Raw genomic sequence first — 24,332 nt, forward strand, 5'->3', positions numbered from 1 at the left:
GTTCCAACGTTGACGATGCAACCTGACTTTTGTGTAAGTCAGAATTAACCCTTAAAGTACCCCTAAATACCATCTAAATCTTAAAATAACTATCAAAAAACATGTATTATACATCATATTAATAAGATAAAGTAAAAAATAACATACTGTGAGGTATGTTGTGTTAAATGCTGTTATATTGAATGACTATTCGGGCTTTACTCACGAGTCAGTCGCCTTGCTGAGAGAAAAGGGCACTGTGGAAAGGTCGCCAGCTTTGCCTCTCTCAACGTGAGCCCGCCGTCCGAACTCCTAAATCTGGATTGGGACTCACAAAAAGGGGTTGCACCGGAGGAGAAGCAGCAGCAGCAGAAGCAGCAGCATCAGAGCAAGGAAGTTGGACCTGATGCCGTCAGAAACTGCAGGACAGCAGTGATGCTGCTGGGGGAAGAGGGGATCCTGACATGAAGAACGGCAATGGGAACTAGATAGTGTTTACACGACTTAAAAAAAAAAAAAAAAAAAAAACGATTGGAGACAGAATGTCGTAAAGCCGAAATCACATGAGTCAGGTACATAGTAACCCGGGGACTACCTGTATGATGATTGTAGTATTGTATTGTGGCACGCTCAATTCAATGAGATGTCCATTGTCTATGGTTGCGGCCTGTTTCAAACGTGAATCATACATGTATGTGACCTTGACCTGTGATGTTTCTGAAAAAATTGACAAAATAAATAATTATAAAGTTAGAAAATTTCAAATACATTGGAAACCGAACATCATATTGTGATATACGTATTTTGTCACTTCATATTGCAATATAGAATAGATTAGAAAGCCTTTAGTGTCATTGTACAGAGTACAACAAGACTTAAAGGGAACCTCGGACTGAAAGAATTGTAGGCTGTAATATGCCACAATTGTTCTCTTTTACTAAAATATGTTATTAGAACAAATATTGCCATTGATTTAAAAATCTATAATATTTAACACATATTTTAACCTACGGAGGGCGCCATGTTTTACGCGCACAATGGACCCTCAGGCGGATGACGTAGTTTGTCACTGTCCCTAGACGAACACTACCGGTGCTCTGCAATTCCTTCCTACGCGACGAGATGCCCAACACATGCGCACATAGGTTAAAAGTGGCGAGTACTTACTATTTGTGGTTTTATTGAGCATTTATGAACTTTTCAGTGCCTCAGAATACTTTTTGCATGTGTTTCGCTCTCATACTTTTAAGCATTGTGTTTTCTTGTGGTAGAATAGAATAGAACTTGTAATTTTCACATTAGTCACGTAGTGTATTTAAACCACCCTTATCTGATATTACGACGTTTAAGTATTTTCTTCAGGCATCTTTCATATGCTCTGGTTGTATGCATCTAAACAAAACAAGCTAAAAGCGCACGGTAGTACTTTGGGTGTCAAATTCGCCTCTTGTAGACGTTTCACCGGTGTAGCACATTTTGGCAGAACACTGGTTTTGTCCTACGCTCGTCTCATCCCGTCTTTCCTGTTCATTTTTCTTTTGCTGCGCGTTTTGTAAAATATCGACAGTGCTGTCCTGCTCATTCATGTTCCTCTCTGGTTCAAATTGAAAGGGCTGAATAGATTACGTGTTTCTGTCTCAAGAGTCATACTCTTTGCGCCCGGCAACGTAACCCAGTGATGTCACCGCCCTGCGACATCAACAACAATCGCAACCTACTCGTTAAACAAATTTTACAAATTGTATAAAAACGAAAACATCAAGATAGGTTTTCATTTTAAATTATTTTAACTCATAATAACGTTTATCCTTTAAGAACTACAAGTCTTTCTGGCTCCCTTTAAAGCTTCGCCATAACGTGCATCACATGACATCAGCATCACAACAAAGGTAATCTAAAAATTACAGGTTTTAGTGTATACCGATTGGGAATAAAGCGACTATGTGACTAGCAGCAAGTAGTGATGTAGTGGTAACATAACAGTGCGCATATGACATACTCAAATACGTATTGACAATATTGCCCAGGTCTAGTACTCTTGCCATACTTGTATTTAATTGCACTTCAGAACTTGGGCCTACATTCAAATTTGCACAACCTACTGAAGCAACCAATATTCACTATCACCGATGACGTTTTGAATTCTTATACTAAGACAAAACTGTTCTTAAATCACATTCTCACAATCATTATACTGTGCTAATAAAAATACCAGTCTCACTTTCTATCAAAAGCATTTGAAAATATTGTCAAATAGGTTCTAGGATTTAAACTCTTTTTGTTGCCTTTTAATATTGACACCATTAGGGTGCCGCATCATGACTAAAAAGTCAAACAGAAACTAAAACAATCATTGCCTTTGCTTTAGAATGATTACCCACACAAATGTAGAAGGAGGAAAACACTAAAGTCAATGTTCAACTAAGAACCCGAGGATTTGAATAGTACTTTAGAAGCGTCAATATTGAGTGATGATATGATGAACAATAATGCAAATGAACTATTGGAGTAATTTGGTTTTATTTCCCACTCAATGTTGTTCATAGGTTTATAGCTAGAAAATAGACATACTCCCTACATACTAGTACACGCGCATCCACACAAGAGGGCGTGACCAGTGTGAAAAGTAGACCGCAGGGATCTAGGTCATAGATGTGACTCATCGCCTTCCCCCGTCCTCCTCCCTCATCCTGATCTTCCATCACTTCTTTCGCCCCCTTCGTCTTCCCCCGGCGTTTTCATCCTGCCCCTCCCCCTTCAATCTGGATAATCTTCATTCATAAATCAGACGGTGGTGGGCCAACTATGTATGTCTGGACATTGTGGCATGTTGGTCGCGTGGTTAGATTTTAGCCAATAGGGAAGAGCAGCTTTGATATCAGCGTGTGCAAAGAATACAACAGGATTAAGGGGGTTCTCTTGACGTGGAGCAGAAAGAAACACAGTGACGTATTATTTAATGGGAGTATAATGCTAAATAATGACGTCAGTGTGAAAAAAAAATGACACACATTGATGAAAATAGGTCAAAATGCATTTCTGTTGTACTTTGTGGAATGTGAACAAATGTAATGTGATGTGTTTTGGCACAGGAAGCATGCATGTATCTCTTAAAACACTATGACTGGTGTCTGGACCCGCCCTCACAAAACCTGGACTACAAATGGCTGCCTGTGTCTAGGCCGGCAAACCCCCCCACTGTCTCCTTCACCAAAATGGATCTTGACAGAACCAACGAAAACAACACCACGTAGAGAAGGGAAGAGGGAAATAAAACGGGTACTAAAAACCATAACGCATAAGGAGACTGAAGCAAGCCCAAAGAGATGTCCACTGCTGCTTTTTGGAAAGACTGTGTAGTATTAATGTGACTCTCCAAAGTACTGTAAACACAAAACAAGTAGATTTCTGACTGATGCATAAAATTATTTAATAATAAGGTTAAATAGATAGACACGATTATAGTTTACTCAATGTTATTGTCACCAGAGCCTTTAACAGAAATAGTGTTTTCCTTAAGCAGAGGTGTTTTAGTTCATTTAAAAACAGACACACACATTGAGGTAAACCCTCAGGTTGCATCAATGACTGCAAAAGTGTCCCCCCATGGTTCCCCCCTTTTTCCTCTACGCTTCACCACCTAGCAACCAGCGCTGCTTAGCAACAATTCGTCATACCGACACTGACTTGCATCCTTTTAGTATGCTCGCTCTCTTTCACACACGCACACCAACCTGGTTATTTTTTTTAAGGGTTCACTTGGCAGCTGAATGTCTGTATGTGTGTCTTGTGAACCACATGTTAATGCCAGAATGCTCCGTGTGGAGGATTAATTTTTTTTTTTTTTTTTTTTAAATGAATCATCACTCAAGTGAAAGCTATTTATTAGATGTCTCTTACTGACAATTAGCGAATAATTAGTTAGGAATAAAGCACGTTTACAGCTCAATATTTATCGGTCATGGTCTTTCACTATTACTCTCAAGTGTAATTATAAAATGTAGCAGTGAAAAGTATTTTGTTTTTGTTTTTTTGGGTGAATATTCAAATATATGTTTATATCTTGTGTTTTTTATTTTTTTTGGGTGTAAATACAAGCAGAAAAATTACCAGCATAACATTAATGGTAGCGTAGTTAACGTAAGATAGAAATAATATTCACACAATAAATATACCTGGTATTAATTACTATAAAATTATTATTAAGAAATTACAGTAGTAGTCTGTGTACGAATACATAATACATGGTAGAGATTTTTTTTTCAGCTGTAATATACCTTAATATTAGGGAAGGTTGGAAACATTGAGACTGATATCCCACATATAATTTTGTGCCGTAAGAGTAGGATGACTCATTGGCCTTCATCCACCAGCAGCATCTCTTGACAACAATTGATGACAACAAGCCACAGCCACTCTTCCTAATGCCCTCCTCCTTTTGATGATGCATTTTCCTTCATGTTTGTTTTACCCTGCTGTATCCATTTAAAAGAGGGTGAGCACAATGGCAGACAAAATATTCAGCACGCTTCGCTGTCATGTAAATTTTGAAAGTGTAACGTCACTGCAATCCCCTCATGTTACATTCAGTTACATTTTGATGGGTATGAATCATACAGTGGTATGAAAAAGTATCTATATTCTCACATTTCTGCAAAAAATCACCATCAAATATGATCTGATCTTTGTCAAAATCACACAGATGAAAAAAAAGTGTCTGCTTTAACTAAAACAACAACATTTATAGGTTTAATGAGGATAGTATGCAAACAATGACAGAAGGGGGAAAAATAAGTGAACCATCACATTAAATATTTTGTGCCCCTAGATTCTAGATGAATTGATTCTAGATGAAGTAACCACCCTTTGGCAGCAATAACTTCAACCAGAAGCTTCCTGTAGCTGCAGATCATTCTGGCACATCGATCAGAACTAATCTTGGCCCAATCATCTCTACAAAACTGCTGTAGTTCAGTCAGATTCCTGGGATGTCTGGCATGAATCGCTGTTTTTAGGTCATGCCACAGCATCTCAATGGGGTACAAGTCTGGACTTTGACTTTGCCACTCCAGAATGTGTATTCTGTTCTTTTCTGAAACCATTCTGTTTTGGATAATTGTCTTGTTGCAGCATCCATCCTCTTTTTACCTTCAAATGTCGTACAGACGGCCTCAGGTTTTCCTGCAAAACAGCCTGATAAACTTTTGAATTCATTCTACCATTAATGATTGCAAGTTGTCCAGACTCTGAGGTAGCAAAACAGCCCCAAATCATGATGCTTCCTCCACCAGGCTTCACGGTGGGGATGAAGCGTTGATGTTGGAGAGCTGTTCCAATTTTCCTCCACAAATGGCATTGTGTGTTACTCCCAAACAATGCAACTTCGGTTTGTCATCATTCCACAAAATATTTTGCCAAAACTTCTGTGGAATGTCCAAGTGCCTTTTTGCGAACAATAAATGAGCAACAATGCTATTTTTAGACAGCAGTGGCTACCTCCATGGAGTCCTCCCATGAACACCATTCTTGGCCATAGTTTTACATATAGTTGATGTGTGCGCATAGATGTTGGACATTGCCAGTGATTTCTGTAAGTCTTTAGTAGACACCTCTCTGGGTATTCTGCGCTGAACTTGTGGCGTCATCTTTGGTGGACGGCCACTCCTTGGGAGAGAAGCAACAGTGCCAAACTGTCTTCATTTGTAGACTTCTCTTACTGTTGATTGATGAACATCCAGACTTTTAGAGATGGTTTTGTATCCTTTCGCAGCTTTATACAAATCAACAATCCTTGTTTGCAGGTCTTCAGACAGCTATTTTAACCGAGCCATGATGTACATTAGACAATGCTTTTCATCAAGACAATTCTTACTAGGTGTGCGTTTTATAATGGGCAAGGCAGCTTTAAACCATTCATCAGTGATTGGGCACAACGTTACGTTTTAAAAATTGTATGATAAAAATTAGGCAGAGGGTTCACTTACTTATCATTCCCCCTTCTGTCATTGTTTACATGCTATCCTCATTGAAATATGAAAACCTATAAATATTCGGGTGGTTTTAGTTAAAGCAGACACTGTTTTTACATTTGTGTAATTTTGACAAAGATCACATCCCGTTTGAGGGTGATTTTATGCAGAAATGTGAGAAATTCCAAAAGGTTCAGAAACTTTTTCATACCACTGTATTGCCATTCTTTTGTATGTGTAAAGCTGAAAGATCATTGCCCTTATTTATGTGAGCTTCCTTATGACCAGCATATAATACAATCAGTGCAATTTACCAAAGAATGTGGCGAGCAAATAAGGTTTAAGTCAAATTTAACTTGCGCGTTCATGAAATATAGCAACACAGTGCCACTCATTGTACAGCAAGTAGCAGCTCAAGTGTCCAATTGTGTGCATACAATCGTTCATTTACACATTCTCTCATACATTACAGTGACAGTTATTTTTACGTAATGTGTTAAATGTTTTGTACATTGCCTAAAGTAACTGGTATAGATTACTTTTGTGCGATAACATGATTTTGAACAGAGATTCATTTATAAGGCTATTTTAGTCCAGTCTCAGGGACATCTAATTTGTCTGCTACTTGGCAGCACAACCATGCAGCCAGTAATACATACGGTGATATAAACGTGGTGTCCGTGAACAAGGAGCTCAAATTGGCGCGTCAACAGGAGGTACTGTAGGATGGTGGCACACGGCAGATGGCACAACAAAGCCCACGGGCCATTTTAACGAGGGAAGCTAGTTATCGCATGGGATTCCACTCTTCCCAGCTTTAACACAGCAGGAAGTCAACTCACTCATTGCTAACACACAAACAAGACTCACATGACAGTATTTGTGTGCAATGCGTATCTGTTTACATGCAATGAGTGTAATAGTCAACAATCTGAGTATATGTAAAAACATGTGTTTTAAAGCGGTACTAGTTTATTACCTCCTTCCTCAATTTTTGGTATCTTATCATTTTATAACTGCAGGAAAGACTAACAAACATCACTATTAAACAAGTGGAAAACTCTAAGCCTACATTTGTTGTCAAAACCATTAAAGTTTAGTCTATTACGTACAGTATATTAACGGAAACCGGAAAATAGACTTATCTCCACAAGAAACATACTCACGCATAGACTCCTCACTGCTTACTTACTATCAAGTGTGTTTGCGTGTCCTTAGACAGGGAGGAAGGAAACATCATTAGTCACTGAGGTGCCATCAAGTTGTGTTTAATTGTCTCATTTATCTTCCTGTGCTGCACAAATACACTCTTCTGCAATTGCTGCACTAGGTCTATTACGCGGAGATCTTGACATTCATTTGACTGTCAAACTGGCTTCTCACCTTCATTCATTTACAAGCTAAAAATAGATCTGATTATGTACTCATGCTGCACATTACCAGATTATAACATCTTGAGATGCTTTAGAGATACAAATGTATAGTTCGGTACAGACCCGTCTGCAGAAAGCAATTACGGGGGGGGGCATTACATTTTTTTTTGGGGGGGGGGGGGGGGGGCAGTACTTCAACGTAAATTTAGGCTGAACAGTGGCGTTATTACCTGTACATTACTACATCAGTGCACTGAAATATTTTCCGTCACTGAAGTCACAAGTGGTAAAATCTATAAGACAAACGAAAACATACCTGTCAACCCGAGGCCGTTGGTAATCTTACAAATAGCGACGTATGCCCTTACAAATTGGTGACTAATCTTACAACGTTCCATATAGCGTGCAATATGAAACAAAGGCAAGGCAAATTTATTTATATAGCACAATTCAACACAAGGCAATTCAAAGTGCTTTACATCACATGAAGATCATAAAAATCACATTTAAATCAACACAACGTAGAAACGAAGACAAAAGATCGCATTTAATCACAGAATAAAAATAAATAAAATAAAAATAAAACAAAAACTACTACAAATAATAATAATTGAAATCAGCAATCAGCAAAAACAAGAGGAATAGAAAGCAGGTAGATTGAAATATATAGACAGTTATAGATATGCAGTGCTAAACAAAAGCGTTTTTAGCCCTATTTAAAAGAGCTAACAGTTTGAGCATACTTCAGACGTTCGGGTAACAAAAATAAAACTCAATTTTTAAAATACCGTATTGGCTCGAATATAACACAGTGTTTTTTTGCATTGAAATAAGACTGAAAAAGAGGGGGTCGTCTTATATTCGCGGTCTATACATTATACCCATTCACGACGCTAGATGGCGCCAGATATCATTGAAGCGATGTTCTGTCATGACAGATCTCAGCTACTCTTCCCATTCACGACGCTAGATGGCGCCAGATATCATTGAAGCGATGTTCTGTCATGACAGATCTCAGTTCCTCTCAAGTTTAACCAGTTTGCATTATTTTATTGCAGTGTTTTTCCTTATTCAGATTCGTTTCAAGACTAAAGTTACAGTTGGACTTCACTTTGATGGTTTATGCATTTATTTCAATTTTGTTGTTTTATCACAATAGATTGGTATATTTACATTTCAAAAACCAGAAGCCATTCATTTACGAATGTGATTGCACTTTAGTTTACATATTTAAATGTTCAGATATTAAGATTTGAATGAGGCAAAATAACATGCTTTTTCTCTCAAATGTATTGTTATATTCATTTGTTTCGGATGTACTGTAATTATTTTTTGTATAAAAATTAATTTGGGGTTCAAAAAGTCTTTTTTCAAACTTGAGTCTTGAAAAAGAGCCCATGCCGCCGGGTCTGGTTCAGTATGTATTGTACAACGTTAACAGTGGTTTGATTTAGAGTTGAATAGATTTTGTGACCATGCTCTAAATTAGAAACACTCCTTTCTCAAATTGTATTTTCCTATGCAAATGACACTAGAGCTGAAGCGAATAATTCGAGTAACTCGATTTAAAAAAGTGATCGAGGAATTTTCTCCGCCTTGAGGAATCGTTTAATTATGCCAGCTCTAAGCACGACATTTTGCCCAGATTACTTTTAATGGGGCACAACACGCTGACGTACAGGAACAAGATAGAGGTGGCGGGAATATTTGATTTAAACCATGCATGAATGTAAAGGTAATGACGAAGAAGATGAAAGCAAAGAGAAAAGCACCAAGAAAAAGCCGATAATGTCAAAAGTGTGGGAGCATATCAAGCTGGACACCAAGGCAAACACGGTTTCGTGCATTTACTGTAAGACAGTGCTTGCATAACACTAAAACATATCTTTAACGCTGCATCCCCACCAAAGGCACCCCGTTTACTCCGAGAGCAGAGGAGCAAAACTCGGGATAAGGTAAAATTAGGTTAACATTAGGTAGCGCTAATAAATAAGATTAACGTTACTATACCTTGCTAACGTAACGTCAGCCCTGCGGAGGGCTAGGTTTCAATTAATTATGACTAATACTGTTGGTGCGTGGCTAAAGTGTCTTTCATACAAGCTTTAATTTTTAAAACACAGCACTGTAGAGTGATGAGGGTGTAAAATAAAAACATAATCAAGCTGTCAATTTTAGCTTAGTAGTCATTGATGGAATAAACACCAAGTAGCATTGGTGCCTAATGTGCTCCAATACAGCAGGTATCATACATTTATTTTGGACACTGCAAAAACTCAAAATCCAATCAGGACTTACAATTTTCACCAACTTAAAACTTAACTAGAACTTAAAAATATAGTGTATAATAATGACATTTTTAGGTAAGAAATAAGATTTATTATTTTTTATTTTATTTTATAAGATCTTAAGTTTTTTATTTTGAGTGAAAGCAGTGAGTGAATCTGTTGGGGGGGGGGGGGGGTTTAGTCACATCTGAGATGCAATTGTTGGCTGTTTTCAACAATGTACATGTAAAATAAAAACAGTGATCGTCTAAAAATGGTTCAACATTCGGTGAAATGTCCTGTTTTCATTCATTTTTCCATGCTGCTTTTCACATGTATATTTATAAATGCTCTCTACCTTAAAAAAAAAAATGTTTTATCCGACTCAATGGAATTCTCAGCAGAATACTCGATTACTAAAGTATTCAATAGCTGCAGCCCTAAATGACACTAACAACATAAATACCTTTTTGACTGTCAATTCAAAACAAGCTTAAGTTTTGGTGCCTCTGCATTGGATCTCCTTAGATTTTAAAGCAGCACTAAAGTAATTTACCAACAACATTCACTTTTTTATCCATCATAATGAGAGCGTCTTGGTTGAAGCGTATTATCTACATTGCTTTTAATTTGTTTGCAATCGCTTTTGTAACTGAATTGCCTCTATACCTTCAAATGAAAGGATTTTGAATTGGTCACGGTGTGACGTCACACTGTGCCTTTTTATGCAAGTACCTGCCCCTTTCATTCTTCTGCCACGCTCACTAATATCGGAGGCAATGAGCACTGACAAAAGCTATCTGGAGGTTCCCACTTCCCGGTTTTAAACTATCCCACATCAAGCACACAGTATGTACTCCAAATAAAGCAATTTTGAAAAATATATACATGTGCATTTGCTGTGGATTACTACAATACTTTTACACACAATCAGTTCTTGTCTTTGTCAACCTACATAAACTCCACTCCTCGCCGCCAAGACACTTTGCTCGGCTTGCTTCTCAATTGACTTTTTTTTTTTTTTTTGTCAATGTCCTACAGCCATAACCTCTGGAGAACTGCTCCACAATGATGGCCTCCGGCCCTGACTCGCTGTATGAGTGCGTTGACATCAAGTGATTAAATATTTTATTTTGGGAGTAAGCATTGTGCATTTTTTTTAAACAGCAAAGCTTGCTGCCAATGGCGCATTCTGACAGCAAAAGATGGCCACGCCCACAAGCTTGCTATAGACACACCCGCTCCACCAACATCCAACCAGAGCAAAGAGTTGAAATTCAAAATTTTTTTAATTTGTCAAATGGCGTACCGCACGCAACACATCACTTTTGCTCATTAATATTCATGACGTTAGCAATTGTTGCTAGGCGGGTCAAGCTCACGTTTGTTCCAATGCTAAATGCATGTAAATAGTGTACGAACTAGTGCTGTCAAATGTATCACGTTAATGGGCGGTAATTAATTTTTTAATTAATCACGTTAAAATTTTTTACGCATTTAATGCATGCACGGAATGACCCATTCATGCGTTGCCTCAAATAGTTTACAATGACGCCGTTTTAGCATATTGAGGGCAAAAAGGCAGAGAAATGCGAGCGTATTAGGGTGAACGACGTGGGGAAGAATGACAGGAGTCGATCTTTTTCTTAACACGGTTAAATGAACACAACGCAGAACACACTGTATATCATTTGCAGCCACCACTGACAGCCATGGTTGCCCAACTTCTCATCATGCATTTGGGCGGAACAGTTAAGTCGCTACAGTATCATTTAGTGAAAGCACAACAAAAATAATATTCCTATATTTCAAAAAAATAATGTTCACAAAAAGTGCTCAATGCAAAGAGAATTGGCATTCCCAATCAAAATAGCTAAAAAAAAATTTTAAGCGTTTGACAGCCCTAATACGAACGAAATGTTTACTGAGCTAAACTTACCAATTCTGTCCGAAAATGATGTCTCTGGTGCCAAATTCACTGGTAAAGATGTGGAAGAACATACAAATGTTCAATTCAAGACATGGCTTGAGTTTCGAGGGCTGAAAAAGAGCAGACCTGATCCAGAGGTAGCTTTTTTATCGACACGTTTTTCTTGTGAGCATTGCCTTACGCCACTGACAATGACATTCTCCTGCTTCAACAATCTATCCTTTACCACCATATGCCCTGTCTTTCTTTTATATTATTTCCTCTGGTTATTTTATGTCTCTGACCGTTCTTGGGGGTAATTTACATTACTATTTTTGTGTAGCGATCGCAAATGCTACTCAGTGACAGCCAACGAACACTTTTAATTTTTTCATTAATAACAAATCTTAATTCTATAATTTATTTACACTTCACCCTTACTAAAGTTGTTTTTTTTTACAACAGAAATGGTAACAACAGTGGCAGTCAGATACCATTTTAATTACTTTCAGGTCATTCATAGTCAGACAGAAGCAGCACAGCAAAATGCCACGCTAAAAAATAAGTAAAAACATCAAAATGGCTTACCTCTTTGTCCTCTGTAGGACCATGGCCCCAACAAAATGTTTACTGCATATGAAGGTAGATGGCTTCACCTTGCTGGTGTTGATTTGGTCTTTTGGACGTCCACACAAGTTGATCCATTGTTCACATTTTTTCCTCTGTTTTGGCTTCAGGAAACTTATGAAGAAAAACATTCTTTATATGTCGTGAGAGAGTAATAAAATACACCTTGTGTCAAGTAGGGTTCATGCCCCCGATGATTTATGACTTTGACCTCTGTGACCCCGCCCCCTTTGATTGTAGTCCTTTGATCTCTATTGATGATGACAGATGATTGATGACCCCTCCCCCCTTTCTCCTTTGATCGTGGTCCTTTGATCTCTATTGGTACTGACAGGTGATTGATGACCCCCCCCCCCCCCTTTATCCCTTTGATCGTAGTCCTTTGATCTCTATTGGTGCTGACAGATGATTAATGACCCCAGCCCCCCTTTACCCCTTTGATCGTAGTCCTTTGATCTCTATTGGTGCTGACAGATGATTAATGACCCCCGCCCCCGGACCCCTTTTGATCGTAGTCCTTTGATCACTATTGGTCATGGCAGATGTTTAACAACTTTGAAGTTTAGCGCATGCGTGCTAGGCGTGTTATGGGTTATGTCCGTACATGTCCCCCCTAGAAAAAAACGTAGTGTGTGGAGGGGGCGTGTTTAGCGCATGCGTGCTAATGCGTGTTCCGGGGACATGTCCGTACATGTGAATCGGAAGTAGTAGGGCGTGTTTAGCGCATGCGTGCTAATGCGTGTTCCGGGGACATGTCCGTACATGTCCTAACGAAGAATCGGAAGTAGTAGGGCGTGGCTAGCGCCTGGGCTAGTCGTAGCCAAAGCGAGCTAACCGGCATTCTCAACAAGCTACCGTGAGGGGAGCCATGATTAACGAGACGTGTGTTAACATTAGCCGGGAACGACCCAATGCGGTCACGGGTGCCCCCCGCAAAATGCAGATGTACCTAAGGCGTGTGCAATACCCGCCTAGTGAGGAGCTGGAAGAGGTTAGACCTTTACCTGACTCAGGATCATGGGGGTTCCGGTTCAACTATGCGATGGGTGAGCTGTGTTTCTTCAGTAAATATGAGGACAACGACAACATGCTGCCGGCTGACATAGGCATGCTTAATTCTAATGATTGGGGTGTTATAAAGGACCTCATACCTGGTGTGTTGGATAAGTGTTTATCTTCATCGGAAGCGTGGGAAGATTTGAGCTTTGTTTGGCTCTCCAGAAATTCAAACAGTGGACGGTGGTTCTTCAGAGTGAAGATTAAGTTACAAGAGGGTTTGGAGAAGGAAGATGATCAAAGCGTCTGTCATGATGAGTTGGAATTCCAGTTAGAATCATTTAACAGCGAATGCGGAGTGTTTATGATCATCATGGCGGTCCCTCTGTTAGATTGGAATGATCTGATGAGGGAGTTCTCCGTGAGAATCTCCGCCCTCTTCCAAAGCAGCCGTCTTTGGCATAATGAGGTGGGCGTTAAAAAGGCGTTAACGTTTGTGTAGCCAAAGAAGGTAAGCCTTTTTTTTTTCTAAAACAAATTATTCATTTACAAGGAAATGTGTTTTATCATTTTTTTAAGCTGTCGATGAGCCAGCCATCTTAGTTGGTGAGAATTTTATATTTACCCCCTCGGTGATTCGATACGCACCACCAGCGCAGGTGTTAGTTGCGGGTAAGAATATTTTATTATATATTTTCCCCTCTGTTATGTTCTACATGTCCTATTAATTATAAAATTTCTCTCTATTTGTAGATGCAACTGCGCAGATTGATGAGTTATTCATTCAACCAAACGGTAAGTGACAGTTTTTTTTTAATGATGAAATGTGTTTTATCATTTATTTATATATTTTTTATTTTTTTTAAGCCGCCCCAAAACCTGCAATAGTTGCGGGTAAGAATATTTTATTATATATTTTCCCCTCTGTTATGTTCTACATGTCCTATTAATTATAAAATTTCTCTCTATTTGTAGATGCAACTGCGCAGATTGATGAGTTATTCATTCAACCAAACGGTAAGTGACAGTTTTTTTTAAAATGATGAAATGTATTTTATCATTTATTTATATATTTTTTATTTTTTTAAGCTGCCCCAAAACCTGCAATAGTTGTGGGTAAGAATATTTTATTATATATTTTCCCCTCTGTTATGTTCTACATGTCCTATTAATTATAAAATCCCCCTCTATTTGTAGATGCAACTGCGCAGATTGATGGGTTATTCATTCAACCAAACGGTAAGAGACAGTTTTTTTTAATGATGAAAATGAAATTCAATAGTATAGTGAGAAAAATGTCCACATTTCCTAACGCACTTGTTAAGGAAGGAGAAAGACGTGAGGGTGTGGGTGTGTGTGGGGGCATGTGTGTGTGTGTGTGTGTGTGTGTGTGTGTGTGTGTGTGTGTGTGTGTGTGTGTGTGTGTGTGTGTGTGTGTGTGTGCTCACATGTTAAGGAAGGAGAAAAAGAAAGAGGAGGGATGTGCGTGCGTGCGTGCGTGTGTGTGTATGTGCGCACACATTCCAAGATGGGAACGCTACGCAGACCAAGAAAAAGGCGAGGGGAACGCTTACTGCAGCGCTTTAAATAAAAAAATGCAAAACATTGTGTGATTCTTATTTAATCTACCTGTTATTAAGCTGTATGTTGCCCTTAATAATGATTTTGTATTGAATATGTATTCACTTTTTATTAATCTACCCTTAATGAAATTATCATTTATTTATATATTTTTTATTTTTTCTTAAGCTGCCCCAAAACCTGCAATAGTTGTGGGTAAGAATATTTTATTATATATTTTCCCTCTATTATGTTCTACATGTCCTATTAATTATAAAATTCCCCTCTATTTGTAGATGCAACTGCGCAGATTGATGAGTTATTCGTTCAACCAAACGGTAAGAGACAGTGTTTTTTTAATGATGAAAATGAAATTCAATAGTATAGTGAGAAAAACGTCCACATTTCCTAGCGCACATGTTAAGGAAGGAGAAAAAGAAAGAGGAGGGATGTGCGTGTGTGCGTGCGTGTGTGTGTATGTGCGCACACATTCCAAGATGGGAACGCTACGCAGACCAAGAAAAAGGCGAGGGGAACGCTTACTGCAGTGCTTTGAATAAAAAAATGCAAAACATTGTGTGATTCTTATTTAATCTACCTGTTATTAAGCTGTATGTTGACCTTAATAATGAATTTATATATTTTATTAATCTATCCTTATTGAACGTATATGTCATACTTCATAATGAAAATGTAATGAATTTGTACAATTGCAAGCTGATATGTGTTTCTTAACTTTGCAGTTATAATTCCACGTCTCATCAGGAGCGGGCCGCATGAGCTTCCTCGGGAACCTGGCACCCCGTTTGGATTCATTATTGACGAAGCGAGAGGTCGATATTATTCATATTATTTTGTCTGATTTGCTATCCTGATTAAAAATGGATGATTCTATTCCTGACATACCGTGTGAATTTCAAGATTTTATCAATCAAATAAACGAGCAAATGGTGTCACAGCCTGATATACCTTACGAACTGTTGGATATTGTCAGCGGAATAAACAATGTGAATCAGGTAAACAATGAGATGGCATTTGAGCAACACAACCCAGACACGCTGATTGATTCAGATGATCCATTTGTAGCCATTCGATCAATAGATGATTTTGTCGATTTCTTTCAGCCTTTACAAAACGCTTTAATACAACTTAATCAACCGAGCAATGTTCCAAACGAATCAACTGACAGTGTCATGCACAATGATGTACAAGCTGACACACAGGAGCAAACTGACAGTGTCATGCATAATGATGTACAAGCTGACACACAGGAGCAAACTGACAGTGTCATGCACAATGATGTACAAGCTGACACACAGGAGCAAACTGACAGTGTCATGCACAATGATGTACAAGCTGACACGCAGGAGCAAACTGACAGTGTCATGCACAATGATGTACAAGCTGACACGCAGGAGCAAACTGACAGTGTCATGCACAATGATGTACAAGCTGACACGCAGGAGCAAACTGACAGTGTCATGCACAATGATGTACAAGCTGACACGCAGGAGCAAACTGACAGTGTCATGCACAATGATGTACAAGCTGACACGCAGGAGCAAACTGACTCGGACACACAAATAGGGGGTGCAAGCGAAACAGTAAGACCAAAATTTAACAATATCGAATTGAGACAGATATTGACACCGTCGAGGGTCGCCGATTCTCCTGATTTTGTCAGCTTTTACAACGACATAATGGAAAATGTTCAGCGACAGGCTGATCATGTGGTTGCAATTACACAACCTGGTGACATTATTCAAATTGAGGTGGTCGGTGACAATGTTCAGCAACATGTCGTCTTAAATGCCACCGATGACCCTGAAATAATCCTTCATGGTTTTCACAATGTGATCGATCGACTTGTACAATCCAATTACCAAATCCTCTGCAATACTGAGTTGGAGATGGTGGTCAACATCGTTAAAGATCAAAGGGGCGGGGTTAGGAGAAAGTTGACACACATGCTCGATTGTGAGATTGTTCGCAAAAAACGACGGTACCTGTATGACCCACTTCCTCAAAACAATCAACTATGTTTAGCCATGGCGTTAGCATATATGTTAGACAAATCGTTACCCACAAATGCCTTAATACAAAAGGCTCGTGAACTCCATACAGCCATAGGTCTGAGTGAACAAACTGCTGCGGGGTTTGCTGACATTCACAAATTTGAACAACACCTGAATCGTAAAATAGTTGTCTTGTACAGGCCTGATGACTCGGATATGCCGATGAAGCATTTCGAGACTGATTTTGTCAAAAATCCAAACACTTTGGTGTTGACTCTAATTCAGAATCATTTTTATGGCGTGAAATCTCCAGCACAATTTCTGGGTCACGCCTACTTCTGCTATTTCTGTTATAAAGGTCACGCGAATGCCAACATTCACAGGTGTGCATTCTATTGTCATTTATGTAAAGACCCCGAATGCCGTCAACGATCGGTGGATTATACCAAATGCACAGACTGTAATAACGTTTGTTACAACAAGATTTGCTACGCTAAGCATAAAGAAGTTGTTAAAACGTCCCATGGCGAATGGGGGAGCAGATGCTCCAGATACAAGAAATGTGAGAAATGTGGTCAGACATTCTACGTTAATATGTACAAGAAAGCCAGACAACACAGATGTCCTGTCCCTAAATGCCAAATTTGTAGGGTCCCATTGGTGACAGCCAACATTGTCAATGATAGACACCTTTGCTTTATCCAAACCCTGAAACCCCAGGCACCAAATCAGAACATAGTCTTTTACGACTTTGAGACTTTTTTATCAAATGAGGGGGTACACACAGCTTTCTTGGTGTGCACAAAATCATTTGCAGGAGAGAACAAATGCTTTTACGGGGTTGATTGTTGTCGTCAATTTATCCTACATTTTAGACAAAAAAAATTTGAAAATTACATCTTCGTGGCCCACAATGCTCGAGCTTTTGACGCTTATTTATTGATTTCAAAAATGTTGGATCTGGGTGTCGGTCTGTCCCCTATCATGCAGGGTAGTAAAATTATATGTTTTACCGAGACTCGGTATGGCTTAAAATTTATTGACTCCTTGTCCTTCTTAATGATGAAGTTGTCTTCGATGCCTAAAACTTTGGGGTATGAAGACAAAATGAAGGGGTATTTCCCTCACTTATTCAGCTCCCAAGAGAACCTGAATTATGTAGGGCCCTACCCAGCCCCTGAATTTTACAGCATAGACCGCATGTCAGAGATCGAACGGGAGAAATTCCTTGATTGGTACCGAAAAGAATGTCACGGTACATTCGATTTCCGCAAGGAGGCGCTAATGTACTGTCAGAACGATGTGGACATTTTAGCTATTGGTTGTCGGCTGTTCAGAGATGCTTTTTTGAAAGAAACAGATGTGGATCCTCTAAACAGTGTCACGATAGCCTCGGCCTGCATGAAAGTCTTCCGTACAAAATTCTTACAGGCCGACACTTTGGCTATACCATCCCCTGACAATTACAGACGTCGGCATAAGTCCTACTCACACGCGTCCATACAATATTTAGAATGGGTGTCGCATGATAGAGGAATATTCATCGAACATGCCTTGAACACAGGCGAACGTAAGGTGGGTGGTTTTTTTGTTGACGGCCACGCCTTAGGGGCGGATGGTACGATTCATGTTTGGGAATTTGATGGCTGTTATTTTCACGGCTGTCCTGATTGTTTTGAACCGTCGGCGATTTGTCCGATGACGCAAAGACCCTTTCGTGAGCTTCATGAGGCAAATGAGGAAAAGTTGGCGGCATTGAAGTCGGTGCCAGGAGTCCGGCTAACGATCATGAAAGAGCACGAATGGAACAAACTGAAATGTGAGAACCCCGCTATCCGGGAGTTCTTACACAACTCTGATTTCCCCAAACCGCTAGATCCCCGTGAAGCTCTCTTTGGCGGTAGGACAAATGCCTTTGTGTTAAGACACACTGCTGGTCCCGATCAGAAAATACTTTATGTTGATGTCACTAGCCTGTACCCCTTTGTAAACGCCTCAAAAAAATATGCGATCGGACATCCGATTATTATCCACAACAATTTTGAGGCTGATGTAACCAAGTACTTTGGTTTCATTAGAGCTAAAGTCTACCCGCCGCGAAAACTGTATTTCCCGGTGCTCCCTTACAAAACTGCTAAAGGCAAACTCGTGTTTACACTATGCCGCACATGTGCGGAAATAAACAACCAGTCTGATGACTGCAAACATGATGATGAATCGAGGGCCCTGACCGGCGTGTGGGTCACTCTCGAAATGAACAAAGCTGTTGAGTTGGGTTACAGATTAGCTCGTGTAATGGAGGTCTGGCATTTTGAAAAGACCAGCAGCGAGGTCTTTGAAGGATATATAAAAACGTTTCTCAAGGGGAAACAAGAAGCGTCTGGTTTTCCGACCAATGTTGTTAGTCAGGCCGACAAGCAGAAATACATTTGCGACTACCAAGCAAATCAAGGAATACAACTAGACATCGACTCCATCGGACTCAATCCGGGAAAGAGACAGGTTGCAAAGTTGTGTCTGAACAGTCTTTGGGGGAAATTTGGTCAAAGGAGTAACTTGAATCAAACCCATTTTGTCAAAAAGGCTGCAGAGTTTTTCAAAATTTTGTTCTCGGGGATGTATGAGATCAAATACTTTGGTTTTATTAACAAGGATGTAGCCATGATTCAGTACAACTTTAACAAAAAAAACATTGCCCCGCCCTCTGCAACTTCCAATGTTTTTGTCGCATGCATGACAACTGCGCACGCTCGATTAGTCATGTACGAATATTTGGAAAAACTGCAGGAAAATGTCCTGTATTCGGACACTGACTCTCTCATCTATGTAGTTGGTCCTGGAGAAGAGCCCCTCCCTCTAGGTAATTATCTTGGCGATTTGACGGATGAGCTAGCTAACGATTCCATCGAGGAATTCGTCTCTGCCGGTCCAAAATCGTACGCGTATCAGACGAGACAAACCAAAAAAACAGTAATAAAAGTCAAGGGGATCACTCAGACTTATGCTTGTTCACAGCGTGTGAATTTTGATACTATAAAGGACTTGGTCGACGGGTATGTCGATCACTGTGGCGTTGGCACCCCCAGGACTATAAACACTCCGCAACACATCATTGTGCGTGACAAAAAGTCGTTTGAGCTAAGAAATAAATCATTTCAGAAAACATTTAAAGTCGTGTACGACAAACGACGGTTATTAGCCGGCGGTAAAACTCTTCCTTTTGGCTATTAAGGAAATGGAAATGTCTGAGGTTGGTTTCGACCCCCGCTTCCAAATGCCATGCTCTATTTTATTAGCAGGCCCTAGCGGGGCTGGGAAAACGTTTTTTGTCAAGAAGCTTTTGGAGAATTGTAACCATGTGATGACATATGTGCCTGAAAATGTTGTTTGGATTTACACTTCAATGCAACCCATGTATTTAGAGCTGAAGGAACAAAATAAAGAAATTCAATTTTTGAAAGGCATTCCTGATTCATTCGAGGACGAGAGACTCTTTCCAACAAACCAAAGCCATCTCATAATTCTAGATGATGTCATTTTTCAAGCCTTGGACCACCCAGAAGTGGTTAGATTATTTACACAATACAGACATCATTGTAACAAGAGTGTGATTCTTTTGACTCAAAACATATTTCATCAAGGCAAATATAGCCGCACTATCAGCTTAAATAGTAATTATATCATACTGTTTAAAAATCCTCGAGATCAACTGCAGACAAGTGTGTTGGCCAACCAGATGTTCCCTTCCAAGAAAAAGTATTTTTTAGAATGTTATGAAGATGCCACACGTGTACCTCACGGCTACTTAATTGTAGATCTCACCCCAAACTGTCCAGAACGATACAGACTGAGGACAGGTGTGCTTCCTCATCAGTGGCCTACCGTGTATATTTCTAAGGCCTAGCATGTCTACTCTCTTAAAAACCAACGCCCCTCTACTCAAAGCGCTTTTTCAGGCCAAACCTGAGAAACGTAAGGACATACTGAAACGAAGTCCAGACAGTCTGGTCAAAGCGTTGTGTGAAATTGCCCTTAACCTTGTACGTGGGAACATTCCTCTTACGTCAACACAACTCAAAAAGCTGAAAAAACAAAGGACGGTGATCCGTCTACTGGCCGACAGGAGAAAAAGCTTGAAAAGAAAAAGAGCTGCCTTGCAGCAGAAAGGCGGTTTTATTTTCCCTTTGTTGGCAACACTGGCTCCTGTCCTGGGTAGTGTTATAGGTGGTTTGATCAGAAAAGACTGATAAACATGACCCTCAGAACAGCGGACAAAATGTTTTTGATTTCCCCACAACAACTAGAACGGCTGAGGAACACAGAGCCCAACATTCGGCAGAAAGCCGAGCATGATCTGGATATAAAAATGAGAGAGGTTCTAGAGAATCGCTCTTTGAGTCAATACGATAAAATTAAAAAGTATGAAGCTCTGATGCAACGTTACTTAAGTCTTTTGAAACAAGGGGAGAAGGAGCCTCGGAATGTCACATTGACCCTCCCCACAGCGACTTACCAACACAACACAAGCGTTGATGGAGAAGGAGCGGTTGTAAAGAAGGAGGAGGAGCCATGGCATGATCTGGTGCAAAACTTTCCAATCAGTTATCGCAAAAACGCTCTATTTGTGTTAAAAAAATTTGTCGACAATGATAAAAGCTGGACATCGCGAAACGAATTCATATTCCGAGGTAGACCCATTATCGGCTCGCACATGATTGATCTCCTCAAACATCTGACATCTACTGGAAAAACAGTCATGATACCACCCCCTAGAGGTTGGGATGAGTTCCTGCATACACTGCGTGAATTAAACATCCCCGAGACTTCCATCTCGAATCCGCATGCTCGTGAACAGTTCCGACGATTAAAACTTGACGACGGTTTGGAGTTTAACGACCAGCCTAAGGCGCATCCGAAAAAAAGAAGAGCGAAGAGAGAGAGGTCGTCGCCTCACAAGTGGATTGGATTAAATGAGTAATGCACACGAGAAAATATTCTGTTTTTTTTTTTCATTTATTGAATAAAATGTTTGTAAAAAGTCAAGCGTTTACAGACAATGACATTTTTTAAACTTTTGCAACGAGCATGATCGCTGACCATAGCATGCATCATAGGTAAACATTTGATGACGTTTAACAAAAGTAGATACCATGGAGTCATTTTTAAGTGTGTCATCGCTATAGCAAGCTAATACATCATGAAATGAAAGGCCGCAGCCTCGCTGAATTAAGTAATATACACAATGTTGACCACATGTGATTGAGAGCTCGTTCTGTAGTTGGTAGGTGTGGTATATTATTCGGTTGGCGTGTTTTTCCAAAAAAGAGATGATACTCGGGGGATAATAGTCCAAATCTGGAGGCAGGCCATAGGCGTCAAAGAATGTTGCCACATTATTCTCCTCCAAGGTCAAGGCGAGCCAGTGCTCCCCCGGTTGGCTACGCGGGTGGGTGTTTACAATAAAATGTCTCGCCGGGGTGGGGGTTAAAGAGTTTAACTCATCAGAGGCGTAGACACCTCCAAATAACTTCCCCTGGAGGCGGGTCATCAGAGTTTCCAGGGCTCTCCCGTCCATCTCTCAGTAATAGTCCACCAGTACTTGCCGTTTTGAGTCTATTTCCAGAATAGAGTCATAGCATGCGTAGACAATAAGTGTGACTGTGTGAGGCAGTGGAGCTTTGAATCTCATCTCCAATCTGACACTACCGTTAGACACAGTCGATAATGCAGATGTGTCGTCGTTAGCGCTCAAATTGAACACATATAGAGCATAGCCGTCCATGAAATCCTCGTGATCAATACAGAGAGGCAGATCCTTCAAATGTCTGCCTGTAGACGTAAACAAATTATAAAACTCGCGAGCGGCATTCCTTTCGGAAAATTGTGGTTGAAAAGGTTTCGAGGGGATTTGTCTTCCTTCCTGCGTCAGAGCTAAATACTCCATGTTATAATTAGCAAAGTTGAAAGGGTTACTTTCTCGACGACCCGTGAACGCCGTGTGTGCAACTAGGCCAACTACGACATAACGAGGCATTGGTCCGAGGAAAAGGTTATCTTGCTGACACGTTCGAGATTGTTGAGGGATAGAGTACGTTTTTACGTTAATACGTGACAGGGGGTACAAAGCGTTCTCTTTGCGGAGTGCAGCCTCGTGTCCCAGAGAAACAGCTGGAGAGACAGCGACCCTTTTGACAAATAAAGAAGCGCTCAATATTTTTAACTTATGATCGCTGTTAGCCGGTGAAATGAAGCAGAAATCATTGTTGGCCTTGATGAGTTTGACGCGTAAGTCCACATTGTTTAACAGGAGTCGTTCACAAAAAAATATGTCGGCATGTAGAGGGCCTATGACATAAAATGATCTGGAGCCAGCAACCCTCTGCGCTCGGTTCACCAAACCCTCATTCACAGCGTCGCCAGTAAGGTCAGTGGTGTCCATTTGTCCACTTTTATCTTTGAAAAACATACCGGCTGTGAACTGGCTCTTCAAAGAAGCGTCCGAAAAGTTTAATAAAGCTTCTATCATGGATCGATAAGGGTGTGTCGAACTGGACTGAGATATCAATCTGTCTGCCAAAGTAACATCAACTTGGGAGAATATGGTGTTAAGTGGGTAATTGATAAGCCCCACCTTCTCCGCCGCAGGTAAACGGGATCCATCGGCGTTTGTCACCTGTAATTGGAGCTGAAGCAGGGTGTCCGCGAGGTCCAGATATTTAGAACCATCGCCAGGAACAAAAAACTCGATGGGGCCGTCTTCGGTAAGGGCCGAGATCGGGAGCATCTCCACATATTGACTCCCTTCGATCGATAATTGCGTAAGGGGTGGGGCAAACAAATCCAATTCGGCCAGAGTGCATTCATGTGAACGGTGGTGTGCGAGCGCCATTTGGTATGAAGGGGTTAGGAGAAGATGTCCGCGTGGCTTCTTCGACGCTTCCTTCTGGAAACTGATCTCGGTCTAGATGCACTCGCACGCTTTTTACGTGACTTCACAGGTCGACGCCCCCTTTTAACGAGTCTCCTTGCAGGTGATTTATGAGGTCTGCGTGCCAGGGTCATGATACCGGAGCCTTCCTGTGGATCTGGCTTTTTCTGAATCCTTTCCATCACGCGCCCTGCGACGTCCGTCGCTATGTTTTTAGCGGCTGTCTGGAGGTGTGGTTTCGCCATGCTGAAACCTCTCCTAAGGAGCGGAGTTACAAATCGGAACAGCTTGGCAAAGATGGAACCCAGACCTCTTCCATATTGAATTGGTGACCCGTGGAACCCAGGTAACGCCCCTCCAGCCTGGCTTTCGTAATAATCCACTAGGCGGTAAAGGTCCGGGTGTGTTGCTAACACCACCATTTTCTCACTTTGGTCTAAAATGGAGCGTGATAATTACTTTGCCGTAAGCGAAGGGGACTGGTTTGTTCTGATCAGTTTTAATTTCTATCGCTATGTCCTCAATGTGTCTTTTGTTAAGTGGAAGATAGTAAGGCGGGTTAAACGTTTTAAAAACTGTTTCTTGGTGCTCCCCCGTTATTGGAATAGTCCTTAGTAGCGGGGCTAGGGTGTCGCCGACCGTTTGGTGTTGAATCAAGTCCGTGTATATGTAGAAATGGTAAAGACCAGCCCTAATATCGGCGGGGTGC

At 40.4% G+C, this 24,332-nt stretch overlaps 2 protein-coding genes and 1 long non-coding RNA gene across 3 annotated transcripts in view; 2 read left to right on the top strand and 1 right to left on the bottom strand.

The window, feature by feature from the left end:
• The window catches only part of LOC130905827 (putative cytochrome P450 120), a 30,148-nt gene extending 25,468 nt beyond the window's left edge, over nucleotides 1-4,680 (top strand). Inside the window, exon 11 of the mRNA XM_057819541.1 lies at nucleotides 3,072-4,680. Within this exon, the coding sequence (XP_057675524.1) occupies nucleotides 3,072-3,233 (162 nt within the window). The 3' untranslated portion in view covers nucleotides 3,234-4,680. The remainder of the gene's footprint in view (nucleotides 1-3,071) is intronic.
• A 9,042-nt stretch (nucleotides 4,681-13,722) lies between these two features.
• LOC130905748 (uncharacterized) lies at nucleotides 13,723-14,136 on the top strand. Its single transcript, XR_009061150.1, has 4 exons — nucleotides 13,723-13,792; nucleotides 13,874-13,915; nucleotides 13,988-14,014; nucleotides 14,096-14,136. It is a non-coding gene; the product is annotated as an uncharacterized LOC130905748 (long non-coding RNA).
• Nucleotides 14,137-22,273: 8,137 nt separating this feature from the next.
• Nucleotides 22,274-23,479, bottom strand: LOC130905903 (uncharacterized protein F54H12.2-like). The gene has a single exon (XM_057819681.1). It carries the CDS (start codon nucleotides 23,477-23,479, stop codon nucleotides 22,274-22,276), a length of 1,206 nt encoding a protein of 401 aa, XP_057675664.1.
• Between the last annotated feature and the right edge of the window lie 853 nt (nucleotides 23,480-24,332).

This window comes from Corythoichthys intestinalis, chromosome 17 (assembly GCF_030265065.1).
Source record: "Corythoichthys intestinalis isolate RoL2023-P3 chromosome 17, ASM3026506v1, whole genome shotgun sequence".
In the NCBI taxonomy this organism is placed as follows: Eukaryota; Metazoa; Chordata; class Actinopteri; order Syngnathiformes; family Syngnathidae; genus Corythoichthys; species Corythoichthys intestinalis.

Coding starts and splice junctions, on each gene's coding strand:
- LOC130905903 (XM_057819681.1), bottom strand. CDS start 23,479: ATGCTCCCGATCTCGGCCCTTACCGAAGACGGCCCCATCGAGTTTTTT.